General features: G+C 34.9%; 1 protein-coding gene across 8 annotated transcripts in view; it reads right to left on the reverse strand.

Annotated features, from left to right (window-relative positions):
* The window catches only part of FAM172A (family with sequence similarity 172 member A), a 436993-nt gene that overhangs the window by 368786 nt on the left and 48823 nt on the right, over window positions 1-19384 (reverse strand). For 6 of the 8 annotated variants that reach the window (XM_030324802.1, XM_030324786.1, XM_030324762.1 and 3 more), the window contains 2 exons: window positions 18016-18117; window positions 13131-13231 (listed from right to left, as the gene is read on the reverse strand). In XM_030324802.1, coding sequence (XP_030180662.1) covers window positions 13131-13231; window positions 18016-18085 — 171 coding nt within the window. In that variant the 5' untranslated portion in view covers window positions 18086-18117. The remainder of the gene's footprint in view (window positions 1-13130; window positions 13232-18015; window positions 18118-19384) is intronic. The other 2 variants (XM_030324769.1, XM_030324778.1) reach the window with 1 other exon arrangement.

The raw sequence follows: 19384 nt of genomic DNA on the forward strand, positions 1-19384 counted from the left end.
ATTACCACAAACTTAACAGCTTTAAATAACACAGTTTAGCATCTCACGACCTGTAGATCACAAGTCTGCATTGGTTCTACTGGTTTCTCTGCTCCAGGTTTCACAAGGCCAAAATCAAGGCATCAGCCTACAGGTTCTTATCAGGAGATTCTGGAAGGAATTTGCTTCCCAGTTCCTTCAGGCTGTTGGCAAAATCTAGTCCAGTGAGGAGGTTGCAGACCTAAGATCAACATTTCCTTGAGGGCTATTAGCACAGGAACACCCTTAGCTCCCAAAGGCTTCCCTCTGGTCCCTGCACCTCAGGGCAACAATGGCATGTTGAATCCTCCTCATGTTTGGATCCTCTGGCTTTCCTTCTGCTACATCTCTCTTAATTCCTCTTCTGCCAAATCTCTGCCACCAACTCTTTCTGCCTTTTTGTCAGTTTTCAAAACTCTTGTAACTGCACTGGGTCCACCCAGATAATCCAGAATAATCTATCTTAAACTCAGCTGAAGAGTAATCTTAATTACATCTACAAAGTCCCTTCACACTAGTACCTAGATTAGTGTTTGAGGAAATAGAAAAATGGGACTTTTCCAAAACGATTTTTAGAATTATGCTATCATAGGTGGCAAAACTGACTTTCTAATTCTATCATATTTACTACTTTTACTAGCCAGTACCCTTTGATAGAGAAGAATATTCCTTCTTTACTAGCAAATGAACTATATAGTTTCTTATAAAAAGATTAGCTGCTCAATTCTTTTCTTTTGATTACCAATTTTTACATAATTTTCATCTGATTATGGTAAATTAACTAGATTTTTTTTTTAAATATTAAGACATGGTGATTTTTTATTAAGTGTTTTATAATCATTAGAATGCTTATTCTGTTTTATCCTCAAATTGACCCAATTTTGGCCAAAAGAAGCCCTTTCAGATCGGCTATTCTGTCCTTTTCACATACTTCCACTAGAGTAAGTGTATCCTGTCTGGTAAAACATCATGTGATAGGCTCATCTTCTATATTTCCAGTCCCTGATCTGGAATCAGCCTTTTCTTCAATGACCCCTGGCTCCTTTTACTAGGCAATGCATTTAGACACCAAAATGTTACCACTAAGTGCACTCACTGGTAAGAGGGAGCCACTATCCCCAGGCCTCCAGGCCTTTTTAGTGAGTAGAACCAGGAATATACATTTTGAAAACATAGTTAAGTGTGTAGTGATATTCCAAAATTAAAATTTTTCTCTACATGGGTTTTCCTAACTGCTTTGTTACATTTTGGATCTCTTTTCTCTAATCCTGAAAATCATAGCTCACAATTACATTTACGTATTTACTTATTTGCTTTAAAAACCACATTCATAAAAAGGCATCAAAATTATTATACCAGTATCACTATTAACAATAAAACCAATGAGTTAATTTTAACATTTCACTGGCCATTCTCAACCATAGGACAAATCCAACAAAGGAAGTACCAAGTACTGTATCCAAAAGGCCTCAGAAGTAATTCTTTATTTCCTCTTTGGTTATGTTACTAACTACATATACACTTCATCCTGTTTTAAATTTTGTGGTATGTTTTTTTTCCTTAACATATTAAAATGCCAATGGTTCAAAAATCAAAACTATACAAAAAGGTATTAGAGATTTCTCAATGCCATCCCTTCATCTCATTCCTCCAAATTCCCCATAAATATTAATTTCAAGATTATTTTCCAGGTTTTTTTTCAGAAAAATTAAAAAAAAACAACAAATATATGCATTTTCCCCTAATTTTTCACACAAAAGGGAAAATACATCTGTAATTTTGTACAACACTGGCAATTTCTCATCTAAAGGGATTATACTACTTTATTCTATATTCCCATGAGAAACATATAAAAAGGTCCTTTCTTACCACAGCCTGAGTATGCCATCAAGCTTATAGATTTTTGTAAACCTGACAGGTGAGAAATGTTACTTTGACACAGTCTTCATTAACACATCTCTTGCTCTGAGTGAAGTTAAACATCTTTTCATATGTTTAAGGATACTTGCATTATTTTCCCTGAACTGCTTGTTCCTGCATATTGCCCACTGGTGAGGATTTTTGTGGGGTTTATTTTGTTTTGTTTTGTCTGGGCCTTTTCTTTTCAAGTCTTAGAAAAATATAGTATTCTTTGACAACTTCCTTGCTATCTAATATTACAAGATATTCCAGGCTCATATCAATTGTTTCTGGCCACACACTGAAACATTTCTCCAAAGAATTTGTATTGCTTTAATGAGAAACAGTATTTCAAAACAACAATCATGGGTTGGTATTTCAAAAATACAATCAATGCTATTGGGTTCATGGGTTTAATTTAATTTTTTTTGCGTTTAGACCTCTGATCCATTTGGAGTTCATTTTGGTGCACATTGTGATGAATGGTCAAATTTTATATTCTTACAAATGATTATCTATCAGTTACTTAAAGTTCCTTTTCCCCCAGTGATTTACAACTACAATATAAACTATATTTCCATGTGTATTTGAAAACTTTTAATGTATTTATGGACTTCGTGTTCTGTTCAATTGGTCTCTAAGTTTGTTCATATGTCAATGCTACATTGTTTTAAAGAGGCTTACAGTTTTTCTCAAGTGGGTTTTCTTATTATTTCAGTGACTACTTCTTCAATTCTAAGATGTCCAATTACTAACACCAACCTAGATATAGTATTCCACTTATAGAATTAGATGCTAAAGACAGATGGAAATCAAAGGAGACTGCTGACCAACCCTGGTTCTTCATTTCTACCAGAGAAAGTTAAATTTGATGTCAGCAATAAGTAGACTAAGAGAGAGGAAGGGGAAAGAAAAATTAGAAATTAAACCATTATAATATTAATAATAAAGTTAAATTAGAAATGTTAAACAGCACAGTTCTATTTTTGATTCCATGCTCCTAGCATTTGCATGGCAAGTTTGGAATATAAAATGATATCATATGTATGCATCCTACTTGTTCATCACAACAGTATGAATAATTTTATTTGCACATTATAGTGGTGTATCAAAAATATTCTTTTTCTAAAGTCATACAGATAGTACTGAGCCAAAATTAGGACCCATATTTCTGGATGGCTAGCCATTTCTTTCTGTCACAACATAAGACCTGTGAATTTCACATTATATTAAGGTATTAATTATACACACATAATCATATTATATTTAAAGATTTTAATATTAAAATGTTAATTTGTATTATTGTTCCTTAAGTTGTTCCTATTCCAAATACCTAAATATGGCAATTGAAAAAAAAGCCTTAAGAGAAGGAGATGGTGGCTGAGTAGGACAACCCTAGGCTCAACCTCAACCCAGGAATACAACTTGCTAACTATCAAACATCCTAAATACACCAGAAATCAACCTGAAAACTGACAAAACAAACTTAACAACCCCATAACCAGTGGCTTGGAAAACTAGATGGGTTGAATTTCATGAGTTGTTGAAATCAGCAGGGCTTAAAACCTGGAGTTTTAAAGGTCAGTGGGCTTGTCTAGGATAGAGCCTGGAGGGAACTGCAGTGCCTGGAGACAAGGCAAGCAAACAACCTGGGGGAATAAAGCCTGGAAATAGCAATTGGAAGAGTGTCTAGGGCACATAATGCAGAGATTCTTTGCTCTTCTCTGATCATGTCCCTGAGAGGCAGCATTCACAGAGACATGGCTCCTGGAACAAAGGAGCTGGCCAGTGCCATTTCTCTCCCTTACCCCTTACCATAAATACAGAGTCACCTGTGGGAAGCAGCACAGCATGGACACTGGCTACCTAACTTACTTACACGAAGTCTCATCCACCAGGAGTTTGTGGAACTGCCTTTCTCAGTCACGCTTGCCTGAGTCCCAGTGTGGTGCACCCCACCCCAGAAGACCAGCAAAAACCCCTGCCTACACGATGTCTCCAGACCAGAGGGCTCTACAGGGCCTCAGTTCCAGTGGAGGTGGTGACAGGTCTCATTTCACAAGCAGACCAGAGCACACCCAGTTAAAACTCGCCACATTCAGGCCAAGAAATAACCACTACCAAAAGCAGGCAAGAAGAACCACTGCAGATGACCAGCCTGAAGGACAGAGCAGCCAGAAAACAACAGAAGAGCACACAAAGCACACACTCCCCAAAGTGCTAGGCCCTAGACACTACTGACCCCTTCTTTATAAGGTCATTACTTTCAGTAATAGGAGATATAACTGCCTTTTATAACACAGAGAAGCAGGCAAAGACTTACACAAAATGAGAAGACAGAGGAATTTATCCCAAATGAAAGAACAAGATATAGTCAAGGCCAGAGATCTAAATGAAAAAGATATAAGTAACATGCCTGAAGGAGAATTTAAAGAAACAATCACATGGATACTAACTGGACTTAAGGAAAGAATGGAAGACATCAGTGAGACCCTTACTACAGAGATAAAAGACTTAAAAAAGAATCAGAGATGAAGAGTGCAATAAATGAGATTAAAAACACACTTGATGTGGGTGCCTGGGTGGCTCAGTCAGTTAAGCAGCCAACTCTTGATTTCAGCTCGGGCCATGATCTCACAGTACCTCAGATCAAGCCCCATGCTCTCAGTGCAGAGCCTGCTTGGGATTCTCTCTCCCCCTCTCTGCCTCTCCCTTACACATGCTCTCTTGCTCTTGCTTCCCCATAAACATAGGGAAGAAAATCACACTTGATGCGATACATAACAGGCTAGAAGAAGCAGAGAAAAAATTAATGACATAGAAAATAAAGTAATGGAAAGCAATGAAGCTGAACAAAAAAGAAAGAAATACACAAAATGATAAGACTTAGGGAACTCAGTGACTACATCAAATATAATTATATTCATATTACAGGAGTACCAGGAGAAGAAGAGAGAGAAAGGGGTGGCAGAAAATGTATTTGAAGAAATAATAGGTGAAAACTTCCTAATCTGAGGAAGGAAACAGACACCCAGATCCAGAAGCACAGAGTACTTGCATCAAATCAACAAAAGGAGGCCAACAGAAGACGTATTGTAATTAAATTGGCAAAGTGTAGTGATAAAAAAATTTTAAAAGAAGCAAGACAAAAGAAGTCATTAATTTACAAGGGGAAACTCACAAGGCTAGCAGATTTTTCAACAGGAACTTGGCAAGTCAGAAGGGAGTGGCAAGATATATTCAAAGTACTGAATGGGAAAAAATGTGCAGCCAAGAATATTCTATCCAGCAAGGCTATCATTCAGGACAGAAGGAGAGATGAAGAGTTTTCCAGACAAACAAAAGCTAAAGGAGTTTATGACCACTAAACCAGCCCTATAAGAAATGCTAAAGGTGACTCTTTGAGTGGAAAGGAGAGAGCAAAAGTGATAATATAAAGACAGGAGACACAAAAGCAGTAAAAATGAATATTCCTGAAAAAATAAGTCAAGGAACCCCCAAGATAAAAGGATATAAAATATAATAACATATACCTAAATTGTGGGGAGGAGAGGAGAAAAGAATGGGTTCAAACTTAAATATCCATCAACTTAATACAGATTGCTATATACAGAAGAGGTTAATGGTAACTACACATCAAAAGTCACAAATAAACATGCAAAGAATAAAGAGAAAGAAATCCAAATATATACTAAAGAAAATCAGCAAAACATGGAAATACAAGAAAGGATCAGAGAAAATCTCCAGAAACAACCACAAAACAAGCAATAAAATGGCAAAAAATACATATCTGTCAATAATTACATTGAATATATATAGACTAAAAGCTCTAATCAAAAGACACAGGGTGTCAGAATATTAAAAAAAAAAAAAAGACACATCTATATGCTGCCTGCAATAGACCAATTTTAGACCTAAAGACACCTGCAGATTCAAAGTGAGGCAATGGAAACATTTACCATGAAAATGGATATCAAAAGAAACCTGGAGTAGTAACACTTACACTGGACAAACTAGACTTTAAAACAAAGTCAGTAACAAGAGACAAACAAGGGCAGTGTATAAACATTAAGGAGATAATCCAACAAGAATATATAACAATTGTAAATATTTATGTATGCAACATGAAAGTACCCAAATACAGGGGCGCCTGGGTGGCGCAGTCGGTTAAGCGTCCGACTTCAGCCAGGTCACGATCTCGTGGTCCGTGAGTTCGAGCCCCGCGTCAGGCTCTGGGCTGATGGCTCAGAGCCTGGAGCCTGTTTCCGATTCTGTGTCTCCCTCTCTCTCTGCCCCTCGCCCGTTCATGCTCTGTCTCTCTCTGTCCCAAAAATAAATAAACGTTGAAAAAAAAATTAAAAAAAAAAAGAAAGTACCCAAATACATAAAACAATAACAAACATAAAGGAACTAATCAGTATTAGTATAATAATAGTAGGGGATTTTATCACTCTACTTACATCAATGGACAGATCATCTAAACAGAAAATCAACAAGGAAACAATGGCTTTGAATGATAGACTGGACAAGATAGACTTAACAGATATTTTCAGAACATACACATTCTTTTCAAGTACACAAGGAACATTCTCCAGAAAAGATCACATATTAGGCCATAAAACAAGTCTCAACAAATTCAAAAAGATCCAAGTCATTCCATGCTTCTTTTCTGACCACAACACTATGAAACTAGAAATCAAACACGTGAAAAAAATCTAGAAAGAACACAAACACATGGGGGTTAAATAACATGTTACTAAATAATAAATGGATCAACCAAGAAATAAAAGAAGAAATAAAAAATTACGTGGAGAGAAATGAAAATGAAAACAAATGGTACAAAGTCTCTTTGATGCAGCAAATGCAATTCTAAGAGGGAAGTTTACAGCAATATAGGCCTACCTCAAGAGGTAAGAAAAGTCTCAAACTCCCCTGAAGGAGCTAGAAAAAGAACAACAAATGAAGCCTACAGTCAGTAGAAGGAAAAAAAATAATAAAGATTAGAGAAGAAATAAATGATATAGAAACTAAAAAAACAAAACAAAAAAATAGAACACATCAATGAAATCAGGAGCTTGTTCTTAAAAAAAAGCCAATAAAATTTTTAAACCTCTAGTGAGATTTAGCAAAAAGAAAAGAAAAAGGACTCAACAAAATAAAATCACAAATGAGAGAGGGTTAATAACAACCAACATCACAAAAATACAAATAATTGTTAAGAGAATATTAGGAAAACCTACATGCAAATAAACTGGACAAGCTAGAAGAAATGGATAAATTCCTAGAAACGTATAAATTACCAAAACTAAAACAGGAAGAAACAGAAAATTTGAACAGACCAATAACCTACAAAGAAATTGAATCAGTAATCAAAAAACTCCCACAAACAAAAATGCAGGACCAGATGGCTTCACACGTGAAAAAAATTATGCCCCTAGTTGTTTTCCTGTGATTCTATCCAAAAATAAAGAGCCATGCACCATAAGACTACTTTATCACTGCTATTCTCTAATTAAGCACATTAACAATTTATTAATTCTTAAAGAGGTAATAAAGATAAATATTAAAGGAAATGCAAAGATCCAAATTAGGCAAGAAAATCAAATCTCTCTTTCATTAGAATTTCTGCTGGATTATGAATTCTCCACTTAATAGTAATTCAGCAACGACATGAAGGAAATAGTTGGGAAAATTTTAAAAACTACATGCTGAGTTTTCATCATTCTACTTACTACTTAACATGATGGCCTTTCCAGTCTTTGTGATTGAGCCTACCAGAAACATTATTCTCAGGCATTCAACTCTAGCATATAGCATATACTAAAGAATTCTATTTTGAAAGTTACACTTTCACACCACTCTCCCACCTCCTTAAACCCAGACAGTATCTTTCTAAATTTAGATAAATTATCCAAACTTATTATAGGCTATATATTTTTATCAAGCTATATGTAGATAGTAAAATAAAAAAAATACATATTAGCAAAAGCATTTGTTTGACTATAAAAACGTAACTATGTAAATGTAAGAAGTATTCTTTTGTGTAGTTATGGAACTGCATTCTAAAAACAAACTGACATCTCAGTTTATTTTACTTACACAATAAGTTTAATTTACATAGAAATGACAGAGCATTTCAGGAGCAAGTCTTAAAAACAATTTCTGCTGAATGACTGCTATAATAATCTCCTTAAGAGAGAAATAAACATAAACTAAAACGGCAGTTGCAAAACATACATAGTAGCTTTCCAGTGAAGACAAAACTCAGTATTTAGTAGGAACATACTAAAAAAACACAGAAGGGGTTTTGGTTTAGATTGCTGGCTAAAGTCAGAATCTGTTTCCCTAAAACTTCAATCTTAAGCGTGTAAGAAGTTGTTTATTAAGGCAGGCTTCTAGACAAGACACTCAAATTTACACTATCTTCTGTATTCCACCCTCACATCCATGAAAAGAAAGGTTTTTAAATGCTTCTATATTCGGGATGTGGTGAGATACTTTCTACAGGTTCTCATTTAATCGAACTAGAGATCTTACTGGTAACAATAAAGGTAACAATAAATACTAAATTATTTCCAGGATTTAAATGCAAAGGTTTATTTATGTTCTAGGAATTTTAGACAATTATACATGAACTTCTATTTTCTGAATTACAGCGACAGAGGTCTAGAGTGTGACTATGAAGGAAAAAATTTTCCGAAAGAAAATGCCACAAACATGGACTACCTTTAATCAAATAATTTTAATCAGCAAAGCAGTAAAATTCTAAAACTTAGAAATTAAATGGTAATTAGCAAATAATGGAAAATATTTTTACAAACAGGAAAATTATCATTAGCATATCATTTTCCTTTACTCTGATATGAAAATATATCTTTATGTTCAAATTCCTAAAATTAAGAAATTTCCTAAAATGCATAGGTCCAGAATTCATACTAGTTTACATATGTGTTATCACACTCATTTCCTATTAAACAAATATGAGAACACAGAAAATTTTCCCAAATTGCTTAAAGATATGCATAAAAAAACACTGTGACACAAAGTAAAGTAGCTTGAGAGAAATAAAGCAAACTCATGCCACTAGTTTACTAACATTATTTTCTTTTTTAAAATTCTATTTTACTATTTTTAACTTAATTTTTAACCTTGCTAAATGGCATATTCATATTTAAAGTCACCTTAAATCATTCTTGGAAGAAGGCAAGATAGGCAGAAAAAAGAGAATCAGAAAAAAGGAACTGGGAAGAAAAGAAGAGAAAGAGTAGCAGAGGAGATGAGAAAAGGCTCCCCAGAAAAGAAGACATCTGAGCCAAAACCTTAAGGCAGGTGGAGGTACGGGTGTTGTGAACAAGGGAGAGAGGGCATTTCAAAGAGAGAAAACAGTATGAGATAAAAGTACAAGGTATGAACAAAGGATAGTACGGTAGTTAAGTCTAACTGGAAAGCATAGCTCAGAAATAGAAATGAAGAAATATGGACAAAATATAGGTACACCTATGTATTATTAAATCCCACCATAATGAACACTGAACAAATTCACCATAGTGAAAACTGTGTTCTTATTCGCATATAAAACTCATACATCTCAATGCTAAAATATAGGAAATGAAATTCAATTAATAACCAGCCTTCAACAGTGAGATTAGTAATGAAAAATAAGTATTTCAAACAGGACGTGAGAAGCAAGATGGTATGGAACAAAAGGCTGTAACAACCAGACTTCCTTCTCCAATTCTTGGATCTTTTGTTGCGACAAGTTTTATGCTAGAAAGTTATGTTTACTTTCTCTCTCTCTCTCTCTCTCTCTCTCTCTCTCTCTCTCTCTCTATATATATATATATATATACGCATATTGGGAAGTAAATGGGATTGGTACTTGAAGCTCAGGAGTCCAATGATCTAAATTTGAGTTACACTGCATTACAGAATAAATCTTGTGATTTGGGGTGATCATTTAGGGCCAACTTGATCATCAACACAAATGTGAATACAGGCACAGGAGGTGAAAAATCTAGATAACGTAGAATATTTTCTCTCTATATAGCTATATATAATCATTAAGTTCAAGATACAGTAAAACCTTAGACTGCGAGTAACTTGTTCTGCGAGTGTTCCACAAGATGAGCAAACATTTCTAATAAATTTTAACTTGATAAACGAGTGATGTCTTGCAATACAAGTAGCCTATGACACCAAATGTCATATGATCACAACTGAGCCAATGGTTTTTCTCTGTCTCTGTCTTGCTACATTGTGGGTGATCATCTCATGTGCCTAGATGCTTGGTCTCAGGCTGTGATGTCTGGCAGAAATCAGTGGTTTTTCAGAACTTTGGCACTAGTGTATTTTTTTTATCACTTCAAATAACCTATGGACAGCCCTTTGCTTTTCCATACAAGAGTAAGCTTAGGAATGCTTTGTTCCACTCTAGGTCAGGCTGCCTGCAGATATAGACCCTTTCCTCTGCTGCCTTACTGCCAGGTACATTAAATACAGTATGACAAGAGTTTATTAATACTGTACTGTAGTCAACATCTGTGCAAGCACATACAATGGCCCCCGTTCAGAAAAAGATTCCTTTGAGTCAATAAATAGTAGTGATTCCATTAGTGACAGTGTAAGTCATCCTACACAATGACCCTCCTCTCTCGTCTCCCTCACACCAACCACAAAGGTTTTTAAAGGTAAGGACGGGTTCATTTATTTATTTTTCTTTATATTTTGTATTTTCTTTACTATTTTGTATTACATTACAGTATTGTAATCATTCTTTTTTTTAAAAAAAATTAATGTTTATTTATTTTTGAGAGACAGAGAGAGACAGCGCGTGAATAGGGGAGGGACAGAGAGAGAGAGTCAGACAGACAGACAGAATCTGAAGCAGGCTCTAGCCTCTGAGCTGTCAGCACAGAGCCCCACGTGGGGCTTGAACTCACGAATAGCGAGATCATGACCTGAGCCAAAGTCGGGCACTTAACCGACTGAGCCACCCAGGCATCCCTGTAATCATTTTTATATGAATATTTTTGGATTGTGCAATGAATCATCTGAGTTTCCATTATTTCTACCAGGGGAATTCGCTTTGATATACAAGTGCTTTGGATTACAATATATTTCCAGAATGAATTATGCTCACAAACCAAGGTTTTACTGTATTTTGATTATCATGGAGTAAGGTCCACCAAAAATTAAATCTGTGACCCTCCGTATGTCCAAAAAACAAAAGGTAGCAGATCCTAGGAGAAAGCAATCACTTGCACGTGGGATTATGTAATAAGACACAGTTGCTAAATTTTGAAAGAGATGATGTTAGAGGATACAGATTAAGGCTGAAAAAGATGCAGATGCCAAAAAAGGACAAAGTTTATTCAGAGAACAGCACCTGTCCAAGTGAACAAATACACATGGCTTATGGAAAAGAGTAAAATGTAAGCCCCACATACAAATATAACAAAGCAAACATCCCCAGTTCTTCTCTCAGGTCATATACAATGGATATTCTATTATCAACATATTACCAGTATGCAGCATATAATTAATTCAAGTGGAAATGGGCAGACATCTTATGTGCAGCAGAAATTACTCAGGGCATTACATATACTCAAGATATAAATGTTGGAGGGGTGCCTGGGTGGCTCAGTCGGTTAAGCATCTGACTTTGGCTCAGGTCATGATCTCGTGGTTTGAGAGTTCGAGCCCCGCATCAGGCTCTGTGCTGACAGCTCAGAGCCTGGAGCCTGTCTTCGGATTCTGTGTCTCCCTCTCTCTCTGCGCCTACCCTGCTCATGCTGTCTCTCTTTCTCTCAAAAATAAATAAAACATTCAAAAAAATTTTTTTAAAAAGATATAAATGCTGGAGAACAATATCAAGAACTTTGAGGGACCTGATATTTTATCCTGTTTGCAAGCTAACAAATTAGCCTGCTACTGTTTCATGGATACAGCTAAAAGACACTAGACTCCTGTGTCAGCGACAAAAGACTATTACTCAGTGTAGAGCAGGCAGCATGAGCTTATCTTCATCTTTCTCTTGTCCCTCAAATCCCAAAAAGGCAATGTGAACAGGCTAAGGACAGAGGCTGAACACACTGTAGAGCTAAGGAACCTCAACATTTATGAAGCCCAGTCTTGTAAGGGGTTGCTTTGCCATTAGTGCAGGAAGGGAGGAGCATTTTCTTGAATAGCAAAAAAAATCTGCTCTCTGCCTTGGAGGAATACACAATCTCTGTCTTCCAAGTTGTTTCCTATACAAAGACCCTCAAAAAGATAGACCACATCAAAAGTTGTCAGTGACTTTGCTCAGACACATGTAGAAATTCAAGAGACACATGGAGAATTGGCTCCCAGGAAACATAAATTTAGTTTCATATATTCTTTATGCTACCATTTAACCAGTTTTGTAAGGAATCAAAACAGGAAACAGAAACATCAACTTATCCTTAGAGAACTAAATTAGTGTATAGTTACCACACTTAACAAATGCGTCCATACACATTTTATTAAAAATACTTAACATGACATAGAATGAGTAAAACCTTTGGCTTTAAAAAACATTCACCTGAATGACAAATGACATTTTCAAGGGTTCCTACCAGTAGTACCATGGGAAGAACCTAAATGGTCACAAGGCCTAATCCTTTATCAAGTCAAAGGTAAGTAGGTGAGATCCAATTTATTAGCCAAACGAGTGTCAATCTTCTTCATAGAGATAAGCACTTTTTTTTACCTTTATTGAGGAATAAATGTGATGATTTGATATATATTATACACAAACACACACATTGTAGAATGATAAAGAAGATTAATATTATTAACACATCCATCACCTCATATAATTAACATTGGTAATTTTTTTTTTTTGAAGATAAGCATTTAAAGTAACACTTTTCCACCTGGCACAGCAGAGATTTCAACCTCCTAAAAACATTTAAAACATAAAATTTGGCAGAATTTGTTTTCTGATGTAATGACTCACTACCAAATATTAAGGTCATGGGAAGTATATGTTTACATAAAAACATAAATTTTTAAACTTAGAATATGTTTCAAACATAACCATTAAAATAATCAAACAAAAAATGCAAAACCTTTTTCAAGTCATTTTTTTTTTTTTTTAGAAAGACTTCATGAACCGTTTTAGCTTTACAACTTTCATTCTGACTATTCAAAATTGGGGGTGGGGGGAGTTAAAGTTGAATATATCACCATACCTCCCCTAGAGCTTCATATCTTTTCTGGTTCCATCTGTGCAAGTCTTCTCGGTAGTTAAAAACAAATGGTTCCCCAGTTTTTATGTGTCTTAACTGCCCCTCTAGAAGATAAACAAACAGTATTGCTATGACTCAGAGCATATTTATAATAATATGAAAAGTATGACAAATAATGTCTGAACTTTCTCAGAACAGTTTCATTTTTTCATTAGATTTTTTTCTTCAAATATCAACATGATGCAAACATCTAACTACTGTAAGAGAATGGCCCCACGTACTCAATGCTTTGCGTTTTCATCTTCATTACTCTAAAGCAAATTCTGATCTGCATTACTCTAACCTAAATTAACATTTGAGGGCCTATAATGTATAAGGGTCCTTGCTGGCTACAGCTGTGAACATAGTCCCAGTTCCTAAGCTTAAAGGTTACCTGAGGAGTAAAAGCGTAAATATTAAAAAGTTAAGCAACTTTTCAGGAAATTAAACAACAATGAAGCAAATCAACAATCTAAAACCTGCCACAGGCAACTCATTGTAGACAATAAAGTCTAAAACAAGTTTGGAAAAATGAAAGATCCCTATAGGTTAGAATAGGTCTAGTGTGATTTTTCAACCAGGCCTTGAAGTATGAGTAAGAAATGAAAATAGGAGAAAGGAAGTGAGCCAACAAAGGTTTGGACTGTCAAGGCAGTCAACACTCAATTCTGAGATTTTACTGATAACACTTTTACTAATAATATCAAAGATATAAGCAATCTAGTGTCACAGGCAAAGAAAAGCAGGGAGAGGTCTGGGATAGCCTGGGCATTTCTTCCTAGATCCTTTCCTCTCAGTAGTAGCACTCTGGTCCAGAGAGGTCTCTAAGTGAGGTCTCTAAGTGAGGCAAAAAGTTACCTCATACACTGGTCAGCATTTGGGTTACAAAATACTTCAGTTTTATGTGCCAGAGAGTGGTACTACTTATATGATATTGTTCAGAGAAATATACTTCCTATTTCCACAAATATGTTTGCTATATGTTCGTTTACCATGAGCAGTGCCAAATCAGCCATCCTGCTCAAAGCATTTCATAAAGACTCTGTTCATAGCAAATATTAGTCTGTATTCACTAAAAGTTTATAGTATCAGCATGTTTATAAAGAGAAAAGACCAGGACACTTTGTCTTCATTCTGTCCCAGGAATATTCTCCTGGTAATCAGGAGAGAAATATACCACAAGCCAATTACTTTAACCTACTCTCTCCTGCCTCTACCCAGCAATTTAAAGAAAACTGTATAAAATGAACAGAAAGTTCAAATAATAGTGAACAATCCATTTTAACAGAAACAAAAAGTATTGAGCCAAACTGTGTAACACTGGAGAACATGTTGGGAACCAACAGTAGAAGGCTCAAATATTGGGTCTGGACTCTATGCTAAGAGCAGTAAGGCACAAGAAAGAGTTTAGAGCCCAAAGAAGGACATGATCATTCAGAGTGGAACTTAGTATTTGATTTTCAATGAGGGCATGAAGGAGTGGATAAAAACTTGAAAGTTATAGCACTGAAACTAAACCCAGGAAATATACGACCCCAAGTAAAACTACTTCACTATTTTTATGAAATCAATTTCACTACATATAAAAATTAACTCTTTAATATGCAAAATAAGAGCTAATCCTTATTTGTAGAGTTCTCTAATACTCTCAACATGAGATACTGTGTTGGATCACTACAATACTCTTTTTTGGTCAGACGATGCCATATAAATTACAAGATGTATCTGTTTGTCTCTACAGGAAAGGGAAATTCCCATTTAAGATACCAAAGCAGGTAGGGGTGCCAGGGTGGCTCAGTTGGTTAAGCATCCAACTTCAGCTCAGGTCATGATCTCACAGTCCAGTCCATGGGTTCGAGCTCCGTGTCAGGCTCTGTGATGACAGCTCAGAGCCTGTAGCCTGCTTTGTATTCTGTACTCCCTCTCTCTCTGCCCCTCCCCCACTTATTCTCTCTCTCTCTCTCTCTCTCTCTCTCTCTCAAAGCTCAAAAATAAACATTAAAAAAATAACTTGAAATGGAAAAGAAAGCTACATGTAATGGGTAAATCTGAAAAAAAAAAAAAAAGATACCAATGCAGGTAGATTGAGGGCATCTGCTAATCTAAAACTTACGATTTTGACTAAAGTAACCTTAAAGGTACCTAACATATAGTAATGTATAATATTTCTGCAGCTGAAATTTAAAATGTATTTTCTGTGAGACTGCTGTGTGAAAGGGAAGTGACTTACCAAGCCAGTAAATGACTTTAATAGACTACTTAGACCACTTGCACCTACATCACAAAGAAAGGTGTTTTGTTTTTTGTTTTTCATTTTAACTTACTCATTTTTGGATATCATAATTCTCATAAAGTGATAAAGATTCTGATGCTTTAGGAAAAATGGGCCCTGTCAAAATAGCCAACTATTAGCACTAGTGTTAAAGGTAAAAAGAAGGTTAAGAGGCAAAGAATGTGAGCAGCGTTATCCAGAAAAAAATACCTGATCACATTGCAAATATGGCATTTCTCAAAGATTTGGACAATCCTGCCAGTGAGTGTCAAAGATCTGATTTACGACACTTTAGCTTAAGGTCCCCTGAAATCAGTTGTAAAGTTTCACATGTACACCTAAAATATGTGCTATTCTGGGAAACGTATCCATATATTTTATCAGATTTGTTATGGAGTCTGGGACCCAAAAGATGCTATCACTTGCCTAAATGAATTAATAAGTTGAAAGTATTTAGGACACTTCTTGGCATGTATTAAGAGTTCAATAAATATCAGGTATTGTAGAAGACAATATTCAAACTCAAATGGTTTGCCACAAGGCCAATTATTTTTTAGTGATACTAAAGTGTGCTTCCTCATAATACTGCACCAGGGCATAGGGAGTACAGGTGAGTGTAAAAGGGGATAAGCCTTTGAGTTCTTCACCAGCAAGGACATTTGAGCTGGGCCTTACACAACTGTAACAATGGGAAAATTGGCTAGGCAGGCATTTTAAACACAAGACGTATTTGAAAACGTACTGTTATCTGAAAGAACAAGGTATCAATTTGATGAAGGTAAAATACAATCTCTTCCCCTTTGTTACAAATTGGGTTAGAGTAAAATTTGTATCCAAATTCTTATTTTATCCAACTACTTTAAAATCCTTTATACAAAATTAGAAGCTTCAATCAGGTAATGAAAATTTAATTTCAAAGCTTTCATAAGAATTTTTGTCATTATAAAGCTAAAAAGAAGTTGCCAAAGATACTAAGTTAAAATTTCCCTTTTAGGGGGTTAGCATTGAGACCCAGTTTCCTGTATACAAATCCTCACCTCTCTTCAAAGATATTCACCATTAACCTGAATTCAAAAGTGAACTGTATAATACTAAAAATAAGATCCTTAAAAATGACATTCTATTCTTAGAATTCAACCATGTCTGCCTCATACTGTTAGTCACTATTTATGTAAGACAGTGTCCAGGATACTTAAAAAATAAATGGCAAGTGTGTGCAAGGATGCATACATCTTCATGGTATATATACACAAAAGGGCACATGTACATTCAAAAGTGTAGGTATGTACAAAAGTCTGAATGCAATATATGTGGATCCAAGGGTGTGCAAAAGTGTGAAAGGTTGTGTGCATACGTATCTGATAATAAAAGGAAAGTTTAAAAGTGTACTGCTTCTGGGGGCGTCTCACTGGCTCAGTTGGTATAGCATGTGACTCTTGATCTCAGGATCATGAGTGCAAGCTCCACTCTGGGTGTGGGCCCAACTTAAAAAATGAAAACAAAGAAAAGTCTATTGTTTTTTTGTTTCTTACTCACTTTAAGAAATATTCAAGGAAGATGAAACATAGACTTTGATGAAAAATGATGTCCGATATCCATAGAGCAAACATAGTTCTATGATTTAGCCACAATAGCAATATCCCAACCCATCCCTGTTCTGAGAAAATCTAATAATCATTTCAAAGGAAAAAAGGCAATGTTAGTCTGAGTGGTCATTTAGTTCTGTCAATTAAAATATAAAGAAATTTAAAAAAAAACAAAATATTACTACTCATACATATTTTGGCATAAGATATCCTTTACTAAAAAAAGCATGAAAATATCAGAAAAGAGATCAAAGTTTCTAATATCATCTGTTTAAATCCACTTAATTTTCTAGTATACAGAGACCATCATTATATAAGCTGATACCTATAACTGATAATGCAAAGGGATATCTACTATGACATGATAACAAATCACCAATGTAGTGGGTATGGAGCAACTAACAGAAAGCTACACCTCAAATGCTACCTAGCTTGTAACAGCAATGCCCTTCAGGTACAACAGCATGTTATCAATTCAGTGAATCACAATTCTTTCTTCCAGAAACATCCCTGTAACTTATGGTATGTTCTCCCAAATCCCAAGTGCAAAGTTTACCTTATTCATAACTTAATTAATAAATTTTAAAATAAGGATGTTGCCTGAAAAAAATCATGGAAAATTGAGTATTATGCTTTAAAATATGGTCAAAGATAATAATTGCTTGTCATTTCATTTTAAAAATGTGGAAAAGTAGCATCTTTCTATATAATTTAATTCGGAATTACAACCGGATGCCAGCAAGTTAAATGCTCAAGGCTGAAATGCATAAGTCAAATCAAATTCATGTCCATTGGTTTAAGTGATGTGACAATTATGGGAAATTACAATTTGGTTCTTTTGCTTGAGTGAAGAATTTCACCATGAAGGGAAAAGTCATGATTTCTTAAATACATAAAACAATAACGGGCAAATAAAAGTAGCAAATAACATCTGTCCTATGATTCTATTAGCATGATACATAAATCTTGTATGTAGCATACAACCACTTACTTTCATTAAAAGCATATTCAAATCCTTCCAGGGTATCCGGAAAATCAAGAGGTGGTTCATCTTTTTTCATTAGTTCATCCAAATCAATCCTAGATAATAAATCTAGAAAAGAATATAAAATGTACTTATATTTTCATAGTTAATTACAAAGATTTCGTTTTAAATGGTTTTACGTATTCTTTTGTTCTATTAGCTTACTATTTATGTATTGCCTTATTGATAATGCTTTTAAAGTTTCTAAGTTCTTAAAGTGCTATATCATGACAATTTCAAAAGCACTTTCAAAATCATAATTGCCATAACAATCACAATTTTAGATCCTATGTACCCCTATTGTAAATTATGAACTTCTTCCCCTCAAAATATTCAGCTATTAATTTGTACCTTTTTAACCTCCATCTATATAGTTTAGAAGTTTCAGGTATTAGGATGATTTTTAAATGGTCACTAAATCTTACATATAGATGACACTACTATTTATGAAAAAAGAAACATAAATTTAAATAGGGGTAACATAGCACATTATTAAATTTTATATGAAAAATTATAATATTAAAATAAAACATGTAAATGGAGAAAGTTTGATTATCACAAAGGAGTTTTTATTCTTTACACTATCTGATTTCCATACAATAAAAAAATGGTCAACAAAGTTTTTTAAATAAACATTTTATCTTGAAATCATTTTAGATTTACAAAAAAGTTGAAAGATAGTACAGATATTGTCTATATACCCTTTGCCCAGTTTCCCCTATTGTTAACATCCTATATCACCAGGGTACATTTGTGAAAATGAAGAAACCAACGTCTGCACATTCTTATTAACTAAGCCCAGATATTATTCATCAGTTTTTTCATTAATGTCCTTCTTCTATTCCAGAACTCCATGTAGGATACCACACTGCATAAACTTGTCACGTCTCCCTAGCATCCTCTGGTCTGTAACAGATTTCTGTCTTTGCTTCTTTTCCATGATCCTGATGGTTTTGAGGAATACTGGTCAGGTATTTTGCAGAATGACCCTCAATTTGGGTATGTTTGATTTTTACTTGTTGTGATTAGACTAGGGTTACAGGTTTTGGGAAAGAAAACCACTTTTGGAAAGAGTGAACTGACCCTCTTTTCACAGATATCAAGAGGAAAATGATAGCCATGGAATATCACAGGAGATGTTAATTTACATCGGTTGGCTAAGGCATTGTCTGACAGTTTCTCAACTATGATGTTACTATTTTTCCTTTTCCATAATCTATTCATTGGAAGCGAGTAAGTCTAGCCCACAATCAAGGAGAAAAAGGTGGAATTATGTTCTATCTTATGGAGCAGAGAACATCTACATATATTTGTAATTCTCTTATATGAAATTTTT

The sequence above is a fragment of the Lynx canadensis genome, chromosome A1, assembly GCF_007474595.2.
Source record: "Lynx canadensis isolate LIC74 chromosome A1, mLynCan4.pri.v2, whole genome shotgun sequence".
Lineage (NCBI taxonomy): Eukaryota > Metazoa > Chordata > Mammalia > Carnivora > Felidae > Lynx > Lynx canadensis.